A 22,177-nucleotide genomic window follows, 5' to 3' on the forward strand; every position below is an offset into this window, starting at 1 on the left:
GGGGTTTGGACAGGCTCTAGTTCTCCTAATGGTTTACCATTAGCCGACTGGAACAAAGCCCAACGTATAGAGAAATATAACATTATATTCCAAGGTGTCTGCATTGCATGGCAACAATGGATCCTCGGTTATTAGCATGGCACCTGCATACCCGTCTGTGCTTAAACACAACAGCAGAGACCAGAAGGGGTTTGATAGAGAAAATGATTACTTGCCCTCCTCTGGTTTGAATCCCTCTCATTATTCTATGTCAGACAACTCTCCATTAACCTGAAAAAAAGGTTCACAAAAAACAAGCTAAAAGTTGGGGGATATGCATTTTCTCCACTCAGCTGTGTTGAATGGATAATACAGGATTGCAATCTAAGTGAAACAATTTCCAAGCCATTTTGCAGACGGGCCACAACAGAGTCATTACCTGCGTGGCATAATTGACAGTGAACACAGGCAATCCTGTTAATTGATTACTAGGCCTTTGCTAATGGAAAATGCAAAGCCTCATTGTATCTTGCATAGAGCCCCCTGTCAGGAACATTTCCGTACAAAGACTACCAGAGGCACATCCAATAATGTTTCCAGACTTTTCCCCGTGGGACCCCAGCATCTGAATACCTTTCAGATTGTTTTAATCCAATGCATAATTAGCCTATCTATAAGATGACTATCCAGGCACATGTTTCACAGTAGTATCTGGCACACTGCTGATCAAAAACAGAATAAAAACCCCTCAGGGGACCACGTGTCTCTACAGAAATATAACTTAATTAAGAGGACGCCCAGTTCCTGTTTTTGCTTTTTTTTTCATCCAGGTTGAGATGAGGATGCGGGGGTATGGGCCCCTCTCCCCTCTCGTCCAGGATTCAGCCTCCAGCTCCTCCTCTGATGCATCGTTTGCATCAGTACTTGGGAACACTTGTCCGCGCGCTGCTGCACCTCCCCACAGTACATTCACGGACTCCACTTTACCAGGTGATGACAGACAGACGCACAAGAGTAACAATGATATGTTTTTAACACGGCCCGAAGTCGGAATTAACGTAGAATGGAGACGCGCCTCAGTCACTGCCTTTTTATCATTTTCTCTGAGTGGATTTGGCTCTTCACCCTAACTTCCATCCTGGGCGGAACAAAAGCGGAGCTGAGGTGCATTCCCTCGTGCCAGCTGCCGCTAATTACAGCATTTCCCCGGGAACTCTCGGAGCTGGATTTGACTCATTTTGGCGAGGCACCAGCTGAAGAATTTGTTGGATTAACGGAGGGGTCACCGGGCGCAGAACCCACCGCCGGCGGGGACGAGAAGCACAGCGTTGCGGGATTGCGCAGAGAAAGTTCGCCTGAAGTGCAGCCACGGTTAGGGGGGAATAACACAAGTTGTGTCCAGAACGGTCAGCAAAAACTTTCCCACCCTGAAGTGTTTCCTGAAAGTGCTTCACCCGAGGCTGCTGCGTCTCCCAGCGGGTGTAACGCAACCGAAAATACCCCCGGTGATGGCAAAAACGACAGTTTTTATGCTGAAAATGGGGCGCAGGTTGATGTGACAGTAAACGAGGATGTGGCCAGTTGGAGACGAACGCGGAGTGCGAGGAGCGCAGAGACTTGGTCCGGATTCAGACCTGAGGAGGACGGGGAGGACGCTTCGTTTGCGGACCAGGAGGAGTTTGAGCTCACAAGTTCGACATTTGCACTCACTGGGGACACGGCTCATAACCAGGCGATGGTGCACTGGTCCGGACAGAACAGCAGCGTGAGTAGTTGATGTGCTCCAGATTTACGCACGCACCTCTTTTGACGCAGTGTGGTCACTCAGTGTTGACTCACACATCTTGCGTGGTAATGTGAGTAATTTGGAGCAGTTAGTTTTGACTGAGTGCACGAGACGAGATGGAGATTAAATGTGTGGCTGCTGAGGGACTGCAGAGCTTCAGGGAATCAGTGTTGCGTTGCTTCATCCTCTGTCTCTCTCTCATACACACACACGCACACACAACATCTATGCTCTTGTGCATTGATAAGCAGACTTTGCAGGTAGGCTGAAGTTTTAAAAAAAAATGCGTAAAAATAATATAACTTTAATGTTCTGCATAGCATCATGCTCTTTATCTGTCAGTTGCCTATATGCATATTATATATGAGACCAGTTAACCTTTCTGTGCACCTGTCTTCTTGCTCCAAAACAGAGAGAATGATGCTACTCAAGGTTACGCCTCACTGAACTCAGCTGAAGGCTCAAAGTGAAAGTCATTACACAGCAGATAGGTTGAAATGATCATAATAATATTAATATATATAACTTCTTATGTAACACTTTTCACACAAAGACTATACCATGAGCTTTACAATACAAGAATTTGGAGCAAAATGTACAGAAAGCATCGCAGTAGGCTGATGTTATAAAATATTAAATATAGGCACACATAGAGCGATAAGTTAAAAGCTAACAGGAATAGATGTGTTTTAACCTCTAGCTAACCCAGTTTGGGAACATCCAATTTTCTTATATCTGTAGTTCTGAGCATCTAACAACCCACAGAGGAGGATGTGAGTGAATCCGAAGGCACTCAAAACAACAGGGAGTCTTCGATGTAAGCCATTTAGAGCTTTACTGTATATACAAGCAAAGAGACTTTCAAATAAGCGCAAAAAGATACTTTGAGCCATGTACAGTTCAGCCAAAAAAACCACACTCGCACGCTCTCTGTTTCTTGTTTTGATCAGGAGTCAAGAGGCACAGTTTGAATTATTTGTAGTCCCTAAATAGACTTTTCAGCAAGCCCGGTGAAATGTGTTGTAGTCTAGCCCTGCTTGAGATGTAAGCATGAATTAGCTTTTTGACATCTTGCTGGCTTAAATTGCACCCTGGCAATATTTCAGAGATGAAAGAAGCTGATTTGGAGGTGTGATTTAATGCTAAGAGCAAAGTCGAACACACTATCAAAGAGAGCCGAGGCTTGATCTGGGGAGCCACAGATCTAAGATTCTTGGATGGTGCATCTCTTTTGGCCTCGGGGCTTAGCAAAAATATTTATGTCTTGCTTGTCTTTCACATAATTTGAGTAATAGTGTGTCATCTGCCGAGCAGTGGAAAATTGACACGATGACATCATCCAAGCAGCACGTAGACCGATAACAGCATGAGATCAAGTCCCAGTCATGTATTAATGATTTAAAACACCTTCAGCTAGACCATCCCATTTCACAAGGGGGGTTATAACAATGCTGCAGTCAAATGCATCTTAAGCAGCCAACCAGAGAAGACCCTAAAATCCTTTGAAACATTAAATATTTGTACAAATTTGACTCTTAGTTGGTAAAACAGAAGCAAATAAATACTTAAAATGTGCCAAAATAAACCCCAACAGCTTGGGGAGTTATGTTTTTAAAATGAATGCCTTTTTAAAGGAGTAGTTTCATATCATGGGAAATACACTTATTTACTTTCTTGCCTCTCATAAATAGTAAATATGTGTATGAAGCTACATGCAGCAGTTGATTAGCTTAGCATTAACACTTGGTGCATGGGGGATTTGGCTAACCTTGGTTTGTCCAAAGGAAACAAAATTTGCCCACTGGTACCTTGAAATTGTACAAATTAACATTTTAAATCTTGTTTAACGAAAGCAGTATTGGTGGTGGTTTATTTCTTGACTTTTTTAGCTGTTTCCACCTGTTTACATTCATCATGCTAAGCTATAAGCTAGTCACCTGCTAGCTTTAGCTTCATATGTAACATACAGACATGAGAGTGGTATCGATCTTCTCATATGCCTCTCTGCAACACAGCAAATCAGTGTTATTACGCAGAATGTCAAACTATTCCTTTTAATTGAAACAATTTACCTTCAATTATAAAACCAATATATATATTTTTGTAAATCTTTATTGACATCAACAGTCAAATATACAACATATGTGCTCAGACCAATAGCATAAATACAAGCTTACATGTTTACACAATGAGTGCTACGAAAATGGGAAATGTGGTCAATTAAATTTAATTTAATATCATACTTGAATAAGAAGGGGAAAACAAATTATAAATTATTCTTGGAGGAAGAGTTTATTACACAATTTAACAGTTTAATTTATTTGATTTCAATGCAGGCTGCTCTTTGAATATGCAAAGAAACCCAAAGAAAGTGGGGACAATCTTACTTACTCTGCATCTACATATGTAAGATTTACCATACATTATTAAAACATTTATAATGAGCTTAACGTAACATTTCTCGTGCTCAAAAGTTACAGTGCCATCCCTACAGTCAATTACTTAGTTTTACACAATATATAGTCCTTCAAAAGAGACCTGATTATTTGCAAAGGGTACTCCGGCTTCCTCCCACAGTCCAAAGACATGCAGGTTAATTGGTGACTCTAAATTGTCCGTAGGTGTGAACGTGAGTGTGAATGGTTGTCTGTCTCTATGTGCCAGCCCTGTGATAGTCTAGCTACCTGTCTAGGGTGTACCCTGCCTCTAGCCCAATGTCAGCTGGGACAGGCTCCAGCCCCCCTGCGACCCCTAACAGGATAAGCAGTTTCAGAAAATGAATGAATGTTTGCAATGGTAAAATAAACGTGTTAAAGATTCTGGTTGATCATTGCAAAAATGACACTTGTTTTCAGTGTCTAACAATTTGGAGAAATAAAAATTTCGTAGGATTTATATTGTGTAAAACTTTTATGTACTTCTTACTGGTGATAAAGAATTTATGTGGTAAAAGCCACATTCTCTGCCAATCAATACCTGTAAAAATGTTGTTCCAAAAAGCTTTTCCTCTAAGAGTAAAAAACAAAATATTGGAGCAAAAGAGTTGTGTTACCCTGGGACACTGTGTAAGGTTCAGTAAGTCATAAAGTCCAAAGTATTATCACATATTTGGAAAAAATGTTTTTAATTAGCAACATTATCGTCAGGATTTGGCATCATCTTTTTCACACTTACATGATGAACTTTCAAGTTCTGCCTTGAGAATTTTTCCCCCTGATGACACAGAGTCTCATCCCGCCTACTGACAATGTAATGTGTGTGTGTTCTCACTTCTGCAACATGCCACACCCTCTCTCTGTGTGTAGGTGCAGGCCAGGTGGTCACCAAAGAAGCGCGCAGATTTTCCAGCTGGTGCAAAAATCTATTTAAAGTAGTAATCTGTTTCAAAAGTGGCCAATTTCCCTTTTCCAAGATAAACGTCTTTGTTTAATTTGTGAACAGTTACAGTTCAGTCATAATGGCTGCAATTAGCTTCCCTGGCTGTATGAGAAGATTTGAAAGAGGCTTAGCAGCCAGTCACACATCAATAGGCAACCTTATCTTACAGGCCAAATAAGAAGAGGGAGACAATTTGTAAAATGTTTAAGTAGATGCATTGGCCAACAAATTCAAAGAAAGAAGAAAGGGTTTATGGGCTGCTGAATGCTTGCACTGTTCATGTTTGTACTATCTCCCCTGGCTTGATAACGTGACTCAGTTTGTGTGGGAAAGTGCTGCTGTGGTTCGACACTTCAGGCAGTTCTCACATGTTGACTTCATGAAATCAAGTTTTCACACTAAAAAAAGCAGACATTTGTTAGTTATCTATATACTGCAGCCTACTATGATGTGTTTGTTGCAAATTCTGAAATCTGATAATTGGTTTAGTTGTGGATCTACAGAACATCAGCCAATTTGTGCATACTGTGAGGCACATTGTCTGAGCTTGCTACTGACTTTGATATTTGGTTTTCCTGTCCAATTCCAGATTTTATTTTGCCAGTCATTTGCTGCTGAAGCCTAGTTGTTGGATGTTACTGTTCTTTTATCATTTGTCCAATTATCACGGTGTGAAAACTAAGCTGCAGTGTCATTTTAGCTTTTCAATCAACATGAAAACCAAAGAAATATAAAAGGGTGCCCAATCCGTTGCTGCTACCACATTGATTCCTGTGGTTACTGTCCGTCAGTAGCCCGAGTTTGTGCTTCTTGTATATGTGTAAACATTTGGGTCACAGAAGTGACCATAAGTTGACCTGTGGTATTTGAAAAACCCAGAAGCTCAAATAAAGTCACTGACCTCCCCTCTGATGATAAACAGAATCCTCAAAGACTCCTCTAACTATCTACATGAAAAATATATTCCATTGGCAAAATGATTTTTAGTGTTTCGCAAGTTGCACCTCTTTTACAAATCAAAACAAAGATGGCAGCCCCCTGGCTACCTGGATAGAAAAACAGGCCTGTATGGATGCTAATACATGAGCAGCACAACCTGGGCCAAGTCAACCTGGTCTCACTCCGAAGTTGTCGAAATCTGGCTCTTGGGCAGTGACTTGTGGTGTCAGACACTGGCGAAAAAGCTGTCTTTTAACATCAGCATGATACATGCCGTTATACTTTAATGGTGCTTGGCGTTGTGGGGGAAATTTGGTTGGACAAGAATGAAAGTTAAGACAGCAAAGGTCTGGTGGGAGTGGTGGTAGATGGGTCCAACAAACACTGACTTTCACCCAGGAGAGCAGTGTTCACATCCCGTGTGATTCTAAAGCAATACCATGTTCTTTTTTTCCTAAACCTAACCACATGCTTTTGTTGCCTAAACCCAACCATGTGCGTCAGTTGCTGGAGATAAAAGAAGTCAATTTGCGTTGTTGTACTGATGTAGTGAGTTTATTTTGAAAGAGACTGTATGTAGACGTTAAATTTCCTGTGAAAACACAAGTGTATCTTGAAAGTAACAGGATACACTTGTAACAGGCAGGACTTGACATGTCATCCTAGAACGTCAACAACCAACACACCCTTGAACCTTGAACCTTGAACCTTGATCGTCGTATCTGGACGTGGAAAGTCCATGAACCAAACTTTGATATGTGATGAGGTTGGAGTGAGAATGTGTTAGCCAGGCCCATCACATGTAACATTTAAATACCAAAAGTCCTCTCACTAGGGCGGGCAATATCAAAAAAATCAAATATCACAATTTGTCTTTTTTTTTTTTTTTTTTTTTCTTTTTATGTAACCAAATACCTCTATTGAGATCATATTGTAGGGTTGACATTTGATGCCTTCACAAAGTATGAATACAATGAGATTTTTGATAAATAATCATTAGTAATGTGGATATAATGACTAAGTGGGTGAAGGCAAATAAAAGAACAGTCTGGTAAGTTCAGAGAATTACATCACTGCACTGTAATGCAGCCTTTCAAACTGGGAAGAGACAACTCTAATGATATTACAGTACGGTATCCAAAATCTAAGCTAATATTTTGTCTCATATCACTTTATTAATATAATATCGATACTGAATTTAAAGATTTAAACTGCATAAATTAACCAGTGTGCTTTAAAGATTTGATTACAGTGAAAGAATTTGTAATTAAAAATATATGATATTTTGATAAACTAAGCTTACAGCATTACCGAGATGAGATGTTTTTACTTTATTCAAAGCTCTCATGTAGTATCCTTGCTGCCATAGCCTTGAATGGTTTAACTACAGGAGGCAGGGCAGTTGATAAATAATTTCAATCAACTTGTGTTGCAGAGGATGTTAATCAAAGATCCACTGGGCTTTTATTAGCAGACAGTCAAGAGCACAGCATGTTTTTACCACAGGAAATGTAAGAGTCTAAATGTCTGAAGGTTATTTAGTGCACAGCAAGGCATATTTGATTTTGTTGGGTTTTATAACTGCAACAGACTGTGTCTTGTACTTCGTCGGTGGGCGTTCATAGAAACTGTCTGCTGGCCCACTGTTTGCTTGTTTGCCCTATCTATAGGTTACACCAGGCTATTGTTATATTCTCAAATGCAAAATTGAGTGAACTAGCGTGCTGTGCTGATGAATGAATAATCATGATACCAAGCCATCTATGAAGTAATGTAAAGAAGCATTTTGGATTTTTGGATAAAGCATAGGTAGAAAAACTGAAGCTAAAGTGAGGATGTTTTCTGACTTTCTAAAATACAACTGCCTCAAGAGTGGGCAGAGAGTGACTGTATGATTTTATTTATATTGTGTATTATATTCATTTTGCTGACGTGTTAAATGAATTTACATTGTTTTAATTGCGTGTTTTCTAGGGCTGCGCCTTGAAAGTCAGAGCTTTGAATTGTCAGTCAGAGACCCCTCAATTGACAAGCCACTTCAAGTAGAGCAGCTTCAGTCAGTGTGCTGTGCAGTGTACTGCTGGGGACATTTTATTCCCCAGACTAAGCTGCAGAGTGTGCGTTCTTAACATTCACGCCACTCTTTGGTAGACAGCTGCAGATGTGATGGCACAGAGGAGGAGAAACTTTGCACCGTAAGGCTCCGAAATAACAATAACTTCTTTCCTCTGCTTAGAGGTGGTGAATTTACAGCTCACAGGTCCTTAATACGACCCAGTCTTAGGCTTCGTTTGATATCTAGTGTCGGCAAAGAATGTTTTGCACATTTCCAGTACCTTGTTAGCGCCATTAGCTCGTTTACTATATTACATCAATGCAGCTGTCACACTGAATGTTCCGCTGAGCCCGTTCAAACTTTGAAACTTTCTCTGGAAAAATGTAATCGTCCAATATTCATATTGAATGGCCAAATTTGATTAACGTAACATAATTCTGAGTTAGGTACAGCCCTGGTGTTTACTCTCACTACGTTCGTCACTAAGTTCACACTGTATGGATCAATGGACCAGACATGACGTGGATGATCTCACCGAACGTTTACACAGAACCCCAAGTTGACATTGACATTTCCGATAAAGTTCGTTAAACAAGAAGGCCAGAAGACATTCCACCGATTGTCTAACAGCCAGATTGTTCATCGTTGATGGTTCAGGTAAATAATCTTGCGTTGTGACCCCCTTCAAACGCAACATCTAACAGCAATTATTCTGAATTTTTGGGTTAAATTTCATATAAACAAAACAGTGCATAGACTGTATAAAAATATTGGCTGTAGCCACTGTAACAACATCCACTGGTTTATGGACTCCCATTTTGGAACCACGAGTTTGGCATATTGGTCTTCACCATCTTGTTTTTTTTTTTTTGGAGACAGATCTGACCATATTTGGATCTGACTCATAGACTGTGGAGACGCCTTGCAGACAGCGTGTCACTCAAATTGGCCCTTAATTATGCTTAACTTTAAGCCTCATTAAAATGAAAATAGGTGAGTTGTATAAAAGCTCACCCCCCATGTCGTTGTCATGAACAGGGAGATTAGCTTGTGATACCAAGGAGGCAGTGCAAATAAGCAGAGCATTTTTAATTCTGCAACATATTTTAGGATTAGGCTACATGGGTTGCGTTTAAATTTGCATGAGTGACGTTAGTTTGAATTTATTTTAACTTTTAAACAAGCCATATCCCTGGTTAGCATGTTCGGCTTTTTATTCAGGTGCTGTAGCTTCTTCTCACAGTCCAAACACATGCAGGTAAGCTGAATCAGAAAGTCTAAATTGCCTGCAGGTGTGAAAGTATTTGTCATTCTGTGTTAGCCCTGTGAGACCGTCAAACCGTCCTGGGTGTTGCCCAGTGCATGCTGGGATAGGCCCCAGCCCCTCACGACCTTGAACACATCTGTCCTATTTTGTTTCTTCCCTATCCAGCTGTTTTAAATGCCACACATATAATGGTAATCACTTAAAATTCTCCACAGAAGAGATACAGGCAGCACGTTGTATTATTTATTAGACATCACAGGTGATAGATACTTAACCAAATGAAAAGGTACTTGTGTCCTAATTGTGTTCAGAAGCATGAAGTCGTCAGAGTCTGAAGTGGACACCATCTTCCTCTCCTTTTTCTTCTTCTTCTGCATCTTAGGCCATGACGACAACGTTCCCTAAAGAATTCGGGTCATTTCTTTGAGTTTTTGTCCTCGAATAATCAAGTTTTTGATGGAGAGCCTGTGTCTACTTCTCACTGGCCTTGATCTTCACTGTGCTCTTCAGTATTCACTGTGACTTTATATGAGGGACTCTCCATTCTCGTCGTGATGGGGCTTTATCATTTTTCTATACCTTGAGTTGAATGGCCGCGCCTGTGTACTCAAAACCTGTGTTTGGAGCATATGTAGAGTTTCTTCATCTTTGGCAAAGGGCTTTTTTCTCTCGGAAATAAATACATTTTTCTTAAGCAACCTTGAGGAGCAGCTTGAAGTGTTTCCTCCATCTTAGAGTCATTGAATGTTTTGCCCTACTCACAGGTACTCAAGTCCATGTTTTGTAGTAATTTCAGCTCCTCCATTTTCTAGAGGGCCTCCTTCTCCTCCTCCTCACAGCCCTTGTTTGCTTGATAGGCTGGTGCGGAGCTTCTCCTCATCTGCCTCTTCATATTGGCGCCAGGCCAGGTACGCGGTTTCATCCGAACTCCTGGTTGCTTCTGTGACTCACTGACTGAACGATGGCTAAAACATTGACTTCAGTGGATTTCTCTAGTTTCACTTTGAGATTTTACTCAAATTCCTTGAGTGAAAAAACAACATCTCTGTGCATTACTGGAGTCTGTTGTCTTTCATGTTGCTGTGCTGGGTCTTTCTGTCTGTTAGGCTTGTACTGTGAGATGAGCAAGCTGTCAGTCCTGTCCATTCAATGCAATTATCTATTGTATTCTGCTAAAATGATTCAGTTTTATTTAATCATTAATCACCACGGTGCTGTGGAGAGTCAGGAAGCTGCCGTACCTCAACTACATATCAGAAAAAAAATCAATGGAAGATTACACTTTGGTGTTACTAAAACTAAATCCACATTAATATGTTTTTGTTTTGAAATGCATTTATTTTGCTACGTTTGTGCCTCGTGTCCACACTACATCGACATTTCTGAACCTCTTGAAGGCCTCTGAGAACGCTGCCAACCCTGTTCTAGTTTAAAACTCTGACCTTTGAAAATGATGATGCAGACTCTGATGTTTTCTTTCCAATTGGGTCTTATCATTCATGACAAGGGGTGGGGAAAAAATCGATACTGCATAGTGTTATGATATTTCACGTGGCAATATTGTATCGCTATACAGACGCCAGGTATCACTTTTTTATTAGTCTTTTTGAATTATTGATATTGCAAATGCAACTTTAACTTTTGATAGCGTACTAGAATAATAAAATCAATTGATTTTTTAGTTTACTAGATACATTTTGCTGCCATAAAAATGATTGAAGTGAGCTGAACAGACTAAAAATCTCAGTTATCGGAAAAATCAAAGACAAAGCTTTCCTTTGGGGACATAATTTGCAGTTGAAAGAAAGTAAAAATCACAATATATTTTATTACAACACTCAGCATATTGCAAAACATTTAAAATGGCAATAATAATTTATCGTGACTTAAGTATCGTGATAATATCATATCATGGGGCCTTTGGAGATTCCCACCAATGTTCATAACCTGTCAAGCCCAAACATTATAGCTTAGTGATTTTGACCTTCTTGTGTGGGTAAAATTACTCCTTTCCCACCACCATGGCATCCTTCAGTGATGGATAATGCTCCCAGCTCACAGTACTGCTCTGATACGTCACCGTATTTTCTTTGCAATGACTCCTAATCTATGTTTTCTGCTGCCTTGGCTGCCTTACCTCGTTGTTGGTCCAAGAAAAGAAATGTCAGGTGTTACTTTTCCTCTGTAAAATTTTCTGTAACTAAGCAACCGACCACAGAGTGGAAAATTTGCTTCGTGTTTGCACCTGCATGGGCATGACCGGTGTACCTGAGAGGTCATGTGGTGTGAATTTTTTTCATTTGCATTCGTTTAGATAGAGATTATTTTTGGAACAGTGCTTTAATGTTTACATGTATGGACAATGAAAACTTATTGCTGTGGCTGTAGCCGTAGACAAATGTTACTGCTGTAATCATCCATAGACACTTAAGTTTGCGAGGCATAAAGGGGTAAAGAATCAGTTAAGGATCAAACAGAACAAGGGTTATTTCGGGATGGAGGAAAATTTGATTCTAGCTCTTTATGAGATGTTAATTACAGGGATTTACCTCGAGTCTGTCAACGCAACTGCACAAAAGCAACAAGAGTGCAACTGAAATTACTGTATCCACTACTGTACGTTCTGCAGTCACTGTGCATCATGGCTTAAAGGATATCTGAACCTCTTCAGTCAGAACAATCAGTGGGAAGTTTCCTTTCTGTGACATAACACCAAAGATTAATTTAAAGCAAAGTGAATTTTGACTCACTGCATCTGATATAGACAAAAATCTTGCCAGTGTGCATTATATTCAAACAATGTTAATACCAATTTGAATTTGTAGGAATTAAAAGCGTAGAAAATGTTTGTATTCCAGCATTATTAAGGATGCAGATAGGTACAGCAAATTAAAAAGTAAAATATAGTTAACAGCCTCAAACACATAAACACATCTCCTGGCCGCAAAGAAATGTAATTATTCTGGGGAGCCTCGCTTTGCTGCTTGCTGCTTGTTGTGTTTTCAGTATAAATTTACCCAAAATATTCAGCAGCAGTGTGGAAACACAACCAATTTGTTGTTATTTTGAATGCGAAGCTGGCCAAGATAACCCTTAAAGTATAATGTGTCTCACATTATAAAAATATTAAACAGAGGAATGTGCAGGAGAAAGTAGGTTTGAACAAAAATACAACATATTGAGCAAAACTTGTGTTAATAGGAAATACAAAACAAGCCAGAGACAAAAAGAAAGCAAAAACCATTTCTTTAAAAAGATTTGAAAGCCCCTTTCAGTGGAGTCATTGAGTGAAGAAAATGAACAGAGATGTGCACAGGTCAGACAGCCGTAAGTGTTCCTGAGTTAGCCATGGGAATGCAGACAGTAGGCCTTATCAGTAATTGTAAATATCTCTTTAGAAGAAGCAAAATAATTTGTTTTGTTTTCATTTGTAAAAATGTTTTGCACCCAAATACACCAGAGCCAAATTTGAATCAGGTATAATAATTGAATTTGATTGGCAGCCCTTTGGTTTCTCTTTGAGGTAGTAATAAGATTATAACCGTGTTTGCTCAATTACCACCCCAATTTGTCAAAATTGAAACCTGCAGGACATCTAATTTGGCTGACGCTGGGGCCATTTTGTCAGTAATCACACCTGCTCAGCCCTGGCTCTCCATGTTGTACCTTAGGGGGAGGAATGGGAGATTTAATATGATCAATGGTGAAATTGAATTTAGTCTTTAACACCTTTTCACCGTTTTTATCTCGCCTACCTCCCCCACAGTGATTTTACGTCCTCAGCATACCATCACAAACAGCCCCGCTCTGGACACTGTGATGCATGCAGCTTCCTGTATATGGCATGTTGACATGCTCAGACAACCCTGTGGCCACTGCTGTCAGTAGGACCCCCACCAGCTCCCCTCTCCCCTGGGCTGGCTGTGATGGACAGGCTATGGAAGGGGGGGGGGGGTTGCTTTAGCATTGTTTGAGGGAGTGAACATCACACATCCTGCTAAAGCAACATAAATAAATTCATGAAATACATATTGATAAGAATTGTAACACCACGACAGAACAGCAGACAAATAAAAAATTTTTCTTACAAATTCCTGGATGTGGCATTGCCTACATTGCATGGATAAACAGAGGGGCTTTTTTTTTTAAAGCTCAGCACTGCACTGAAACTACTGGCAGACTGAGTTCAGCTCTGCCAAGCCACCAAGCCTTCCTGTGGTGAGGATCTCTAACGCCTTGAAATCCTGCAGAGTGTGTCTTTTATCGGCAAGCTGTGTTCACCCCCTCTGGGTTTCCTTTCTTCTCCACTGCGTGCTGTCTAATAGAGCAGAGATTCCACAGAAATCAGCCAAAGATTTGATCCACCAGGATAAAGTTAATTTGGCTGGAACAATGCATAATGAGGTCTTACCTTTTGTTTGTTTCTAATTTTTATTTATTTGGTTGCAGACACATCTTTGTGTTTACACTTCTTTGTGCAAACCTAAATCAAATCACTGCTGTGCAGGATCATGTTTTTGTTGTATGTGTATATGTATGCGTGTACTGCTGTATCTCTTAAAATCTATTTTCAGATAAGGCTGGGCGATATGGAAAAAATCAAATACGATATTTCTAATGAGGTAGTGTCCTGTACTGGTCTAATCATTTTAAGACCTGCTCCCAAACTGGAACCACAACGTCCAATACCGCTCTGCCCCATCACGCACACATATGATCAATCAATTCTGCGACCCCACCCAACCTGCCAACACAAGAGCCTTGGCCTGACCCGAAACTGCAAATCATATAATAACCATGCCTAGTTCAAATAATCAATGAGGCATAACATTTAATGTGATCACTTTGGGACATTTCATCAATGTGAAACTAAGATTAAATATTTAAAAATGAAGGTAATTCATGACTTAAATGAATATTTCTCCTTACTCCTGTAATATTGAGCAGCACATCTCCACACTTAACGTGCCTGTTAGTAACGCACCTGATTGAAGCTGCTCTCATATTCCAGCTGGCGCTGAAGACACAAAGTCAGCAGTCAGAGAATTCAAATGTGAAAACATTAAATCATCATCACTCTCATTTGATTTTTCTGCATTTATCATCCAACACCCCCCATCCACAACCTGCATGTTCTTTTTCCCACCCATAACTGAACCTGGAAATAAATTAAGACCAAATACCAACAATGAATCACCGTCTTTGCGAGTCACCTGCCAGTTACTTGCGGGTGCCCAACCCAATGCAAGACTCCGTTGTGGGTGGACTGTCTGTGCTTTTGTAAAATATACATATTTATATGTATTAAATACACACATTTTTGTTGAATTAACATCAATTATTGCGGCTTCCAAATAAGTTCAAATATAGCTGCCCTCAGACGCCATGATGAACTCACTGTTTGATGATCCTGGTGCTTCAGTTGGTTTTACAGTTGACTGATTTTCAGGATGTGTGGAGAGTTGCAAGATGACGCTAACTGGTTGTCTTAGCTGTCGCATTAAAAAAATGAAAACAAAATCCCAGAACAAACATTCCCCAAATAAACAGGCCGTTACAAAAACAAGGTTTAGATCAACAGGATGTTAAATGACTTCATCATACAATAAAAACTAATATTAACCAAGACTGTAACCCCGTGGCATCTTCCACGCTCCACATTCGCTTCAGCCCACCTGCCTGTAATTAAAGGTTCCCGAGATGCCAGGTCAAGTGGCGCATTAGAGTGACTCAATAAATAATAGGACACTAGGACTTGCTAGAAATGGCTCTGACATCAATGATGTGGATATAATGACTAAGTGGGTAAAGGCAAATGATAAAACAGCAAAAAACAGTTTCGGAAAGTTCAGAAAATGTCATCACTTTACTTTGATGCAGCCTTTAAACCAGGAAAAAAACACTACAATGGTATTATATCCAAAATCTAAGACGATATCTGGTGCCATCATGGTATTGATATAATCTCAATACACTGTGCAGCTCTGTTTCAAAGGCCTCAGCTTGTTGGTGTGTTTTAAATTTAAACCAATTTAGTCAGTGTCTCCATCTATGAATCAGAAACACTCGTTGGTGGTTGTTGTTGTTGTTGTTGTCGTAAATATTCTGTTTTTGGCCGTTGCTCAGTCGCCACCTCATTTCGTGTTTTGTCACTCTTTCATTTTACAGTGGCCACCTGCATTACTCATTTCTACAGTATGAGTAACACCATCTGGCTGCTGTAAGAAAAGCCTCACACTCAAAACCCTAACTTTGATTTACTCACTGAAGTTTCCTCCTTGGATTTATAGTGATGCAAAAACAGGAGGTTTCAAACACCGTCGGTGAGCCTATAAGGAGACATATGGGTTAGAGAGAAATCCTTCCCCTGCATATTTATCTAATCAGCTGTTTTACCTTATTTATGTCAGAGAAAGTGTAGTTTATTAAAGAGTCCAGGGAGCTTTTAGTTTGTCAACATGCAACTAATCTTCCCCCGTCGCACTCAGCACTTTAAAACGGAGTGCTGAAGAGTTAAAAGTAGTTTGGAAAAAAAAACACATCCTCACACAGTGGGCGCAACTTTTTGGTTGGGTTGAAAAACCGTAGCCTCTTGCTCTCTAATCTTGCCTGCATTGATCAGACCCCCTCCTTGTGCACGCTGAAGCTTCCAAGCTCAGCAGGCCGCCGTACTCTAGCTGCTGAACTAGCCTTGACTTTCATTTATGGTGGAGAAGCAAATGATGCGAGAGCAGAAGCCCGAAGGAAAGCCGTTTCAGATGACTTGTCAACCAAGCTGCTACTTCCACACGGGGCTGTTGTCTCGACATGACGAGTCCAATAAAGTCAGTCTGTTGTGCTTGAAAGCCGTGGCTGTAACATGGAGTATCTGTTCTCTGTCCATTTAAAAAGCTGGTTATTTGATGTTCACAGATCAATGGCATTACTGTCTGCCAAGGTAACAGTGTGTTGCCATCAGTCACGTTGTAGCTGGACTTCATTACTTCTAGAATGACATGTTTTTAAAACGAAGTCAAATTAAAACCCTAAAACTGCTTAAAGCAATAACCGAAGAACATTTATTCACTGCGATTTAACCCCTCCTTGTTTTTGTATTCTAGGCTTTATTAGGACACCAATAGTTTTTTTTTGTGCGGAGTGATATCGTGAAGTCGCTTTATAATTCATGATTGCTGTGACCTGCTATCCATGTGAGAGCCAACAGCTCTGACTTCAAACAACCTAGCTTCAGCACAACATCTGGTCTACGAGGAAATGTTGCCTTTGTTAATGAAGTGATATAAATTGATGTGGCAGACAAAAGCCTCTGTACATTACGTGTCTCACTGAGGTGGTATTGAAGTATACGAGGATGTGCTTCCCTGCAGGCTTTTGTTGCTGCGGAGTGAGTCGCAGGGCCATAAACAATGTAATAGAAATAGACAATTCTTTCTTTATTAAAGGTGTTAAATGATGCTGTTTAATGTGGTGGTTTTATCAAGTGAAGTTTCATATTTTATGCTGTACCGGCCCCTGGGGTCTTTGAACTAAGCTGTTTTTTTTCTGTTCCTTGAAAGGTGTTAGTTGCCACATTGTTAACACTTCTGTGGTGTTAATATCTGGTAGGCAGGTGTTCTCATCCTTCTTCTTTCAATTAATTTGTCTTAGCAGTGACATTTATTGTCATCAATTGTCACTAATTTGAATATCATCATTACACAAAATCTTCTTTGTCCTGTTGAAAATGTGAAATTTAGATGTTTATTGTTAAAGATGCTATAATGAATTACATTTATATCAACAATGGAGCACATTTTGCAGTTCCTCTCAAGTGTGCGGAGAGTTTGGCATCTCTAAAATCTTATCTTAAAGGAACTGAATTTATTTATTTAAAATTAGGGCCTTAAATTGGTATTTAAACATTTTTTTAAAAGTAATTTACCAAATGCCGCTCGCATTAACGTTATGAAGATCAGGATAGCGAAACTAGCAACACTCATATTTTGTTCTGGTTGGGATGCTCAGAGCTGAAAATCCATCCATTGCTAATCAGCTGTCACTGTACCTTGACGATCAGGCCACCAGGCCATGCACCAGGCTTTGAAACCAATTTTTGTAGTGGCCACACAATGGAATTACAACTTCAGAGTCCATCCTGTGATGCCACTGGGCCAAAAAGACTTTCTCCCATAGACTTACATTGTGAAAGAGACGTCTGTCTATCAGAATTTGATCCACTCAGTCTGATAACATTTTGGAAAGTCCAGAACAGCTGCACGATTAAATAAATGTATTCCCATTCAGTTTGCTAGACTGAAAGTAGCCGGCTCAGCTGGCTGGAGTCTCTGGTTTGCCTGCTTCATGGGTCCAGTGATGCGGAAGCAGCACACATCATCTGGGTATAATTTTATATGTGGCAGTTGAACTTTTTTGACCTCATGTGCCACTGAGCAACCTTCATAGGGATAAACGGAGTCCTGCCTCCAACGCTGTATTCAGTTCTCTCTCTTATACATCCATGGATGACATGAGGAAATAACAATTAAACTTTTTTTTTTTTTTTTTTTTTTGGGAAAGGTTTTTCAGACTCAGCATAATGAGAATCAGAGCAGTGGAATTGTATCGTGATAATGTAATTGCGTCACTCCTGGTCAGTCCCACCCCTAACCGTATAGAATTGATGTAGGTTTATGTTTTAGGTTAGGTTAGGTTAGGTTAGGTTCTTTAATGTCCCCATGGGGATAATTGTTTTCACACATCATCAGTCAGGCTGGTTTCAGGGCAGCATACACAACGTAACACTGACTGACTGTGTGCCGTCGCAGCAGAGCATGCGCCAGAAAATAGTCAGGTCAGGTTTTGTATTTTCTTCAGGTTTGTTTCATTTAAGATGGAAAGTCTAAAAAAGGTCTTAACTCTAACTTAAATCTGAAGCTGTACTTACCCTGAACTTATTGTTTTACAGCCTGCAACTTACGTTTTAGATGCCGCTAAGAGTTAAGTGGGAAAATGTCTTTTGTTTATTGGGTGGGCTGACCCTTTAAAGCAGCATCAGAAAGTACCACCAAAAGAAGAACATTTAAACATTTCATTTTTCATCGCTTATTCCTCCTCATGATGGAAAGCCGTGCTGGAGCCTGGCCCGTAATGCATCGGGCAATAGGCAGGAAAACTCCCCAGACACGCAACCAGTTTTTGATATGTCATATTTGTCTTTATTATTAATATTCCAGTCAGTAACTCCTGTAACAATTGCTTTTATGGAATCATCCATCTGTTTAATTGCTGTGGCTAAATGTGATGACAGTTTTATTGATGAGGCAACTTAATTCCAACAGCTGATAAGGCTGGATCAACGGGTCGGTGAGAGTGGGAATGAATCGTAATGTGTACTCTGTCGCTCCTTTCATTTGTCTCAGGTGTTCATCCTTCAATAACAGAATCCCCCCCCCCCTTTCTGCTTTCTTGATACCTCACCCCCTGTCTTCATTCAACACCTTCATTTCTCAACGGTAATCTCTTCACCCTAAGCCCTTTAAGTCGCCATTAAGCCTTTATTCATTCTTACATAATGATCAAATTCATCCCAGTCCATTTACCTCCAAGGTTTAAGATTTACAAAGGATTAGAGGTTGAAAAATCAATTTGCTTGCTCTTGGATGTCAAGTAATCCAGTTTGGAGATATGTTGGTGCCACTGCAGTCTAATGGGCTGTGCACTACATGGTAGCTGGCATCAAATGTGACACCTTTGTTGAAATTCAAAGAGAAAGATATGCTAATAGGCCCATATATGCCGTTAAATTCAGAGGGTAAGTCCTGCCATTATCCGCTGTATGGTGTAATCATTGAAAGAAGTAGCCTTCGTCCAGTGATTTCAAATAGTTATTTAATGGCTTATGTGACATGCTGAACTTCAAACACCTGTTTCACACAGAAATATCTACAAAGTGAATATTGTATCATTGTACTGATGCGCTAACTGCAGCCAGGGGGCTTCACCTTTCACTTTCAACATCCCTCAGAGCACAGAAAACTTTTCCAGCCGGCAAACTTGGACGCAAATTAAATCTGACTGTAATCCTGGATCCTTCCCAAGCAAATGCATAAAGTTAATTGCCATACAGAATGGGGGATATATTTTGTCCTAATTTTCAGACTGCTGCAGGTTGTTTTATTGCGTATGACAGTGTCCATGAGGGTATGACTTTTGGAAGGTATAAAGGCCATTTTATTGGAAGACCATAAATCTCCGCAACCCATGCTGGATACCTGGTACCACAGTTATAACAAGCTGCATGGATTATCTCCGAACCGGCTCGCACATAAGGGATTTCATGCATTCAGCACAAAGTAAAGCAGAGTCAGAGTTTTCTTAGGCAGCTTGTTCACTTAGAGGGCAAATAATTAGGAAATAAAGCAAAACTGTGAGGTTTAAATTCATTGCATTAACAGCAGGAGCTTCCTTATGAGGTTGTGGTACATGATTTAACATTAACAACTGAGATATCCTGCAGGTAAAGACACATATGTTTATGTTAGAAAACAAATGAGTATAAATGTTAGAAAATAGAGAACCTTATCTGTTTATTATAACTTCTTATCTGTAAGGATGCGTTTTTATCACTGTAAATAGAATATTTTTGGGTTTGGGGTGTCATTTAAAGGTGTCTTTTAGGCTCTGGGAAACTGAAAATCTAACATAATACCAGGACTTTCTGTAAACACTAGCAAAAAAGAGAGGATTACTTATTAGATCTCATTGGTGATTCTGTTTATTGGTACAATAATTAGCTATAAATTAAGAGAATCAGATAATGAGTAGCCTATATTTAGGATGGAGTGCTTGAAAAGGAGTGTTTTGTTTGCATAAATCAGAGTTACTGTTATTGTGTTTTGTGGTCTTGCACCAGTAAAGTATATCGACAGTTGGTAGTGACTAATTTAGCTTTAAAAGATAGAGATAGTTTTGTTTTTAAATTGATTTTTACAGCCAAATCCTGGAATCGACTGCACATAAGGGACCCTGAAGTGTCTTGTGTGCACGTGTGTGTCTGTCACAGTGAGTTTCAAAAGGCTTTTAATTAGCACAGATGAGGATGATTGACTCGTTTGATATGAGCGAAAGCCTAATAAATGACTGCTATTTGGAATTTCCACAAACTGCGCCGGCAAGGTTTTAAAAAGTTCAAAATTTATTGTTTGCATGATGGAGTTCTTACTTGTTACAGGGAATGTTACCCCAAACACTCATAACACGCGATAATTAGAGGATAGCTATGAAAAGATGCCCAGAGAGGCTTCCCCAGGGAGCAATATGATTTGCTGATTTTACGATTGCACAGTGCAGGCAGGGCACTGCGTGAACGATTAATTTGTGTAAAGGGTGAAGGGCACAGTGAGAACAACTGTTTTTGTGTAAAGGACTGTTGAGATTTTGCAAAACGCCACTGAGGAAAAAGATGATTCTTTTGTAAGGAAGTTATTATAATTATTGCAGTTTTGTCCCTCGTATTAATGCCTCACTGAGAAATAGGGAAATTACAAGTTAAATGTACGTAAACACAACTTCATGCATCAGTAATTACATTCATATGCAAACACGCAGGCTTTGATTTCGCCAGTTAGTTTCTTTTCAAATGAAACCGAGGCAAAATAGTCCACAGTGAGACATTTATTAATATCTGGGGTCATTTATAAGACATCTGTAAATCTACTTTATATATTAAGTAAAGGCCTGTCTATTGTGTGAACCATATACAACACTTTATGATCCTCTTCAGAAAAGATGCCAGTGATATTTACGAGGGCTGTCTCTCTGAGCCTGGAATAAATTGTATTATTTATTCATTTAGTCATAGTTTACCAGTTGCTCGTAGCCTACTGGGTCTTAAAACCATTATAGCATGCATATGTGGTCAGATGTTCCTCAGAGAATACGCACAGCGTTTACGGGTTGACATGCCATCGCAGCTTTGTTTGGTTTTTAATAAAGCTGTGTCTGTCAGGGAGCTTAAAAGACATGTGCCTGGACAGCTCTTCTCCTTTATTTCACTATGTGACACTTTATTGCTGACGTTCACAAAAAAGTTGATACCGCTCCTTCGAAGGCAGTAATCTGTTTGATCTGTTTCGCAGGTGATTCTCATGTTGACGAAGTACTATGACTTCAACTCTGGCAGAGTAACAGAGAGTTCTTTATGGAGGTAAGATCTTCTGTCTGGTGTTACACGTCTTTTCAAACTGAAGCCCGCTACAGGAAATGGCACATTACCTCTGTTTGAGGTCTCAGAGACACCAACTACAAAACACAGATAAATACAGAGCTTTTATTTGCAGATTTGTGTTTGATGTAGCACTTTTTGTCACATGTCACTAAACTTTAAATCAGCATATTGAATTTCTGTTATCGGAGTTTATTGCTAGTTTATGTATCAGAAGTAGATTAAACCACTCTGTTGTCATTACAACATTAACAATAGGCTCACTTTTACCCTTGAAACCTTGTGCTATCATGCGAGCTATCAAACTAACCCTAAATCACTTACAGCACCTTTTTTTTTTTTTTTCCACCGTGCAGCAGCTGTCTGTAACTACTTCACTGACAATAACACACTGTTAAAACATATTGGCCAATTAGCTGTATTCAGTTGTGTTGTTTCAAGTGTCCGGACATTTGGTTAGTCACAATGGATTGTTTTGTAACTTTTCGATTAAGAGACTCACACCACACCTCATGCTACTGGCGAAAGAGCAGAAGGTGAGGCCAACACACCTAACCATGCCACAACTGC

The 22,177-nt window shown here is 39.8% G+C and overlaps 1 protein-coding gene across 1 annotated transcript in view; it reads left to right on the forward strand.

The window, feature by feature from the left end:
• The first annotated feature begins 754 nt into the window (after positions 1-754).
• Positions 755-22,177, forward strand: part of LOC125903722 (VPS10 domain-containing receptor SorCS1-like) — a 69,647-nt gene continuing 48,224 nt past the window's right edge. The window contains exons 1-2 of the mRNA XM_049600821.1: positions 755-1,744; positions 21,522-21,589. Coding sequence (XP_049456778.1) covers positions 1,043-1,744; positions 21,522-21,589 — 770 coding nt within the window. The 5' untranslated portion in view covers positions 755-1,042. The remainder of the gene's footprint in view (positions 1,745-21,521; positions 21,590-22,177) is intronic.

This window comes from Epinephelus fuscoguttatus, linkage group LG16 (genome assembly GCF_011397635.1).
Source record: "Epinephelus fuscoguttatus linkage group LG16, E.fuscoguttatus.final_Chr_v1".
Classification (NCBI taxonomy): domain Eukaryota; kingdom Metazoa; phylum Chordata; class Actinopteri; order Perciformes; family Serranidae; genus Epinephelus; species Epinephelus fuscoguttatus.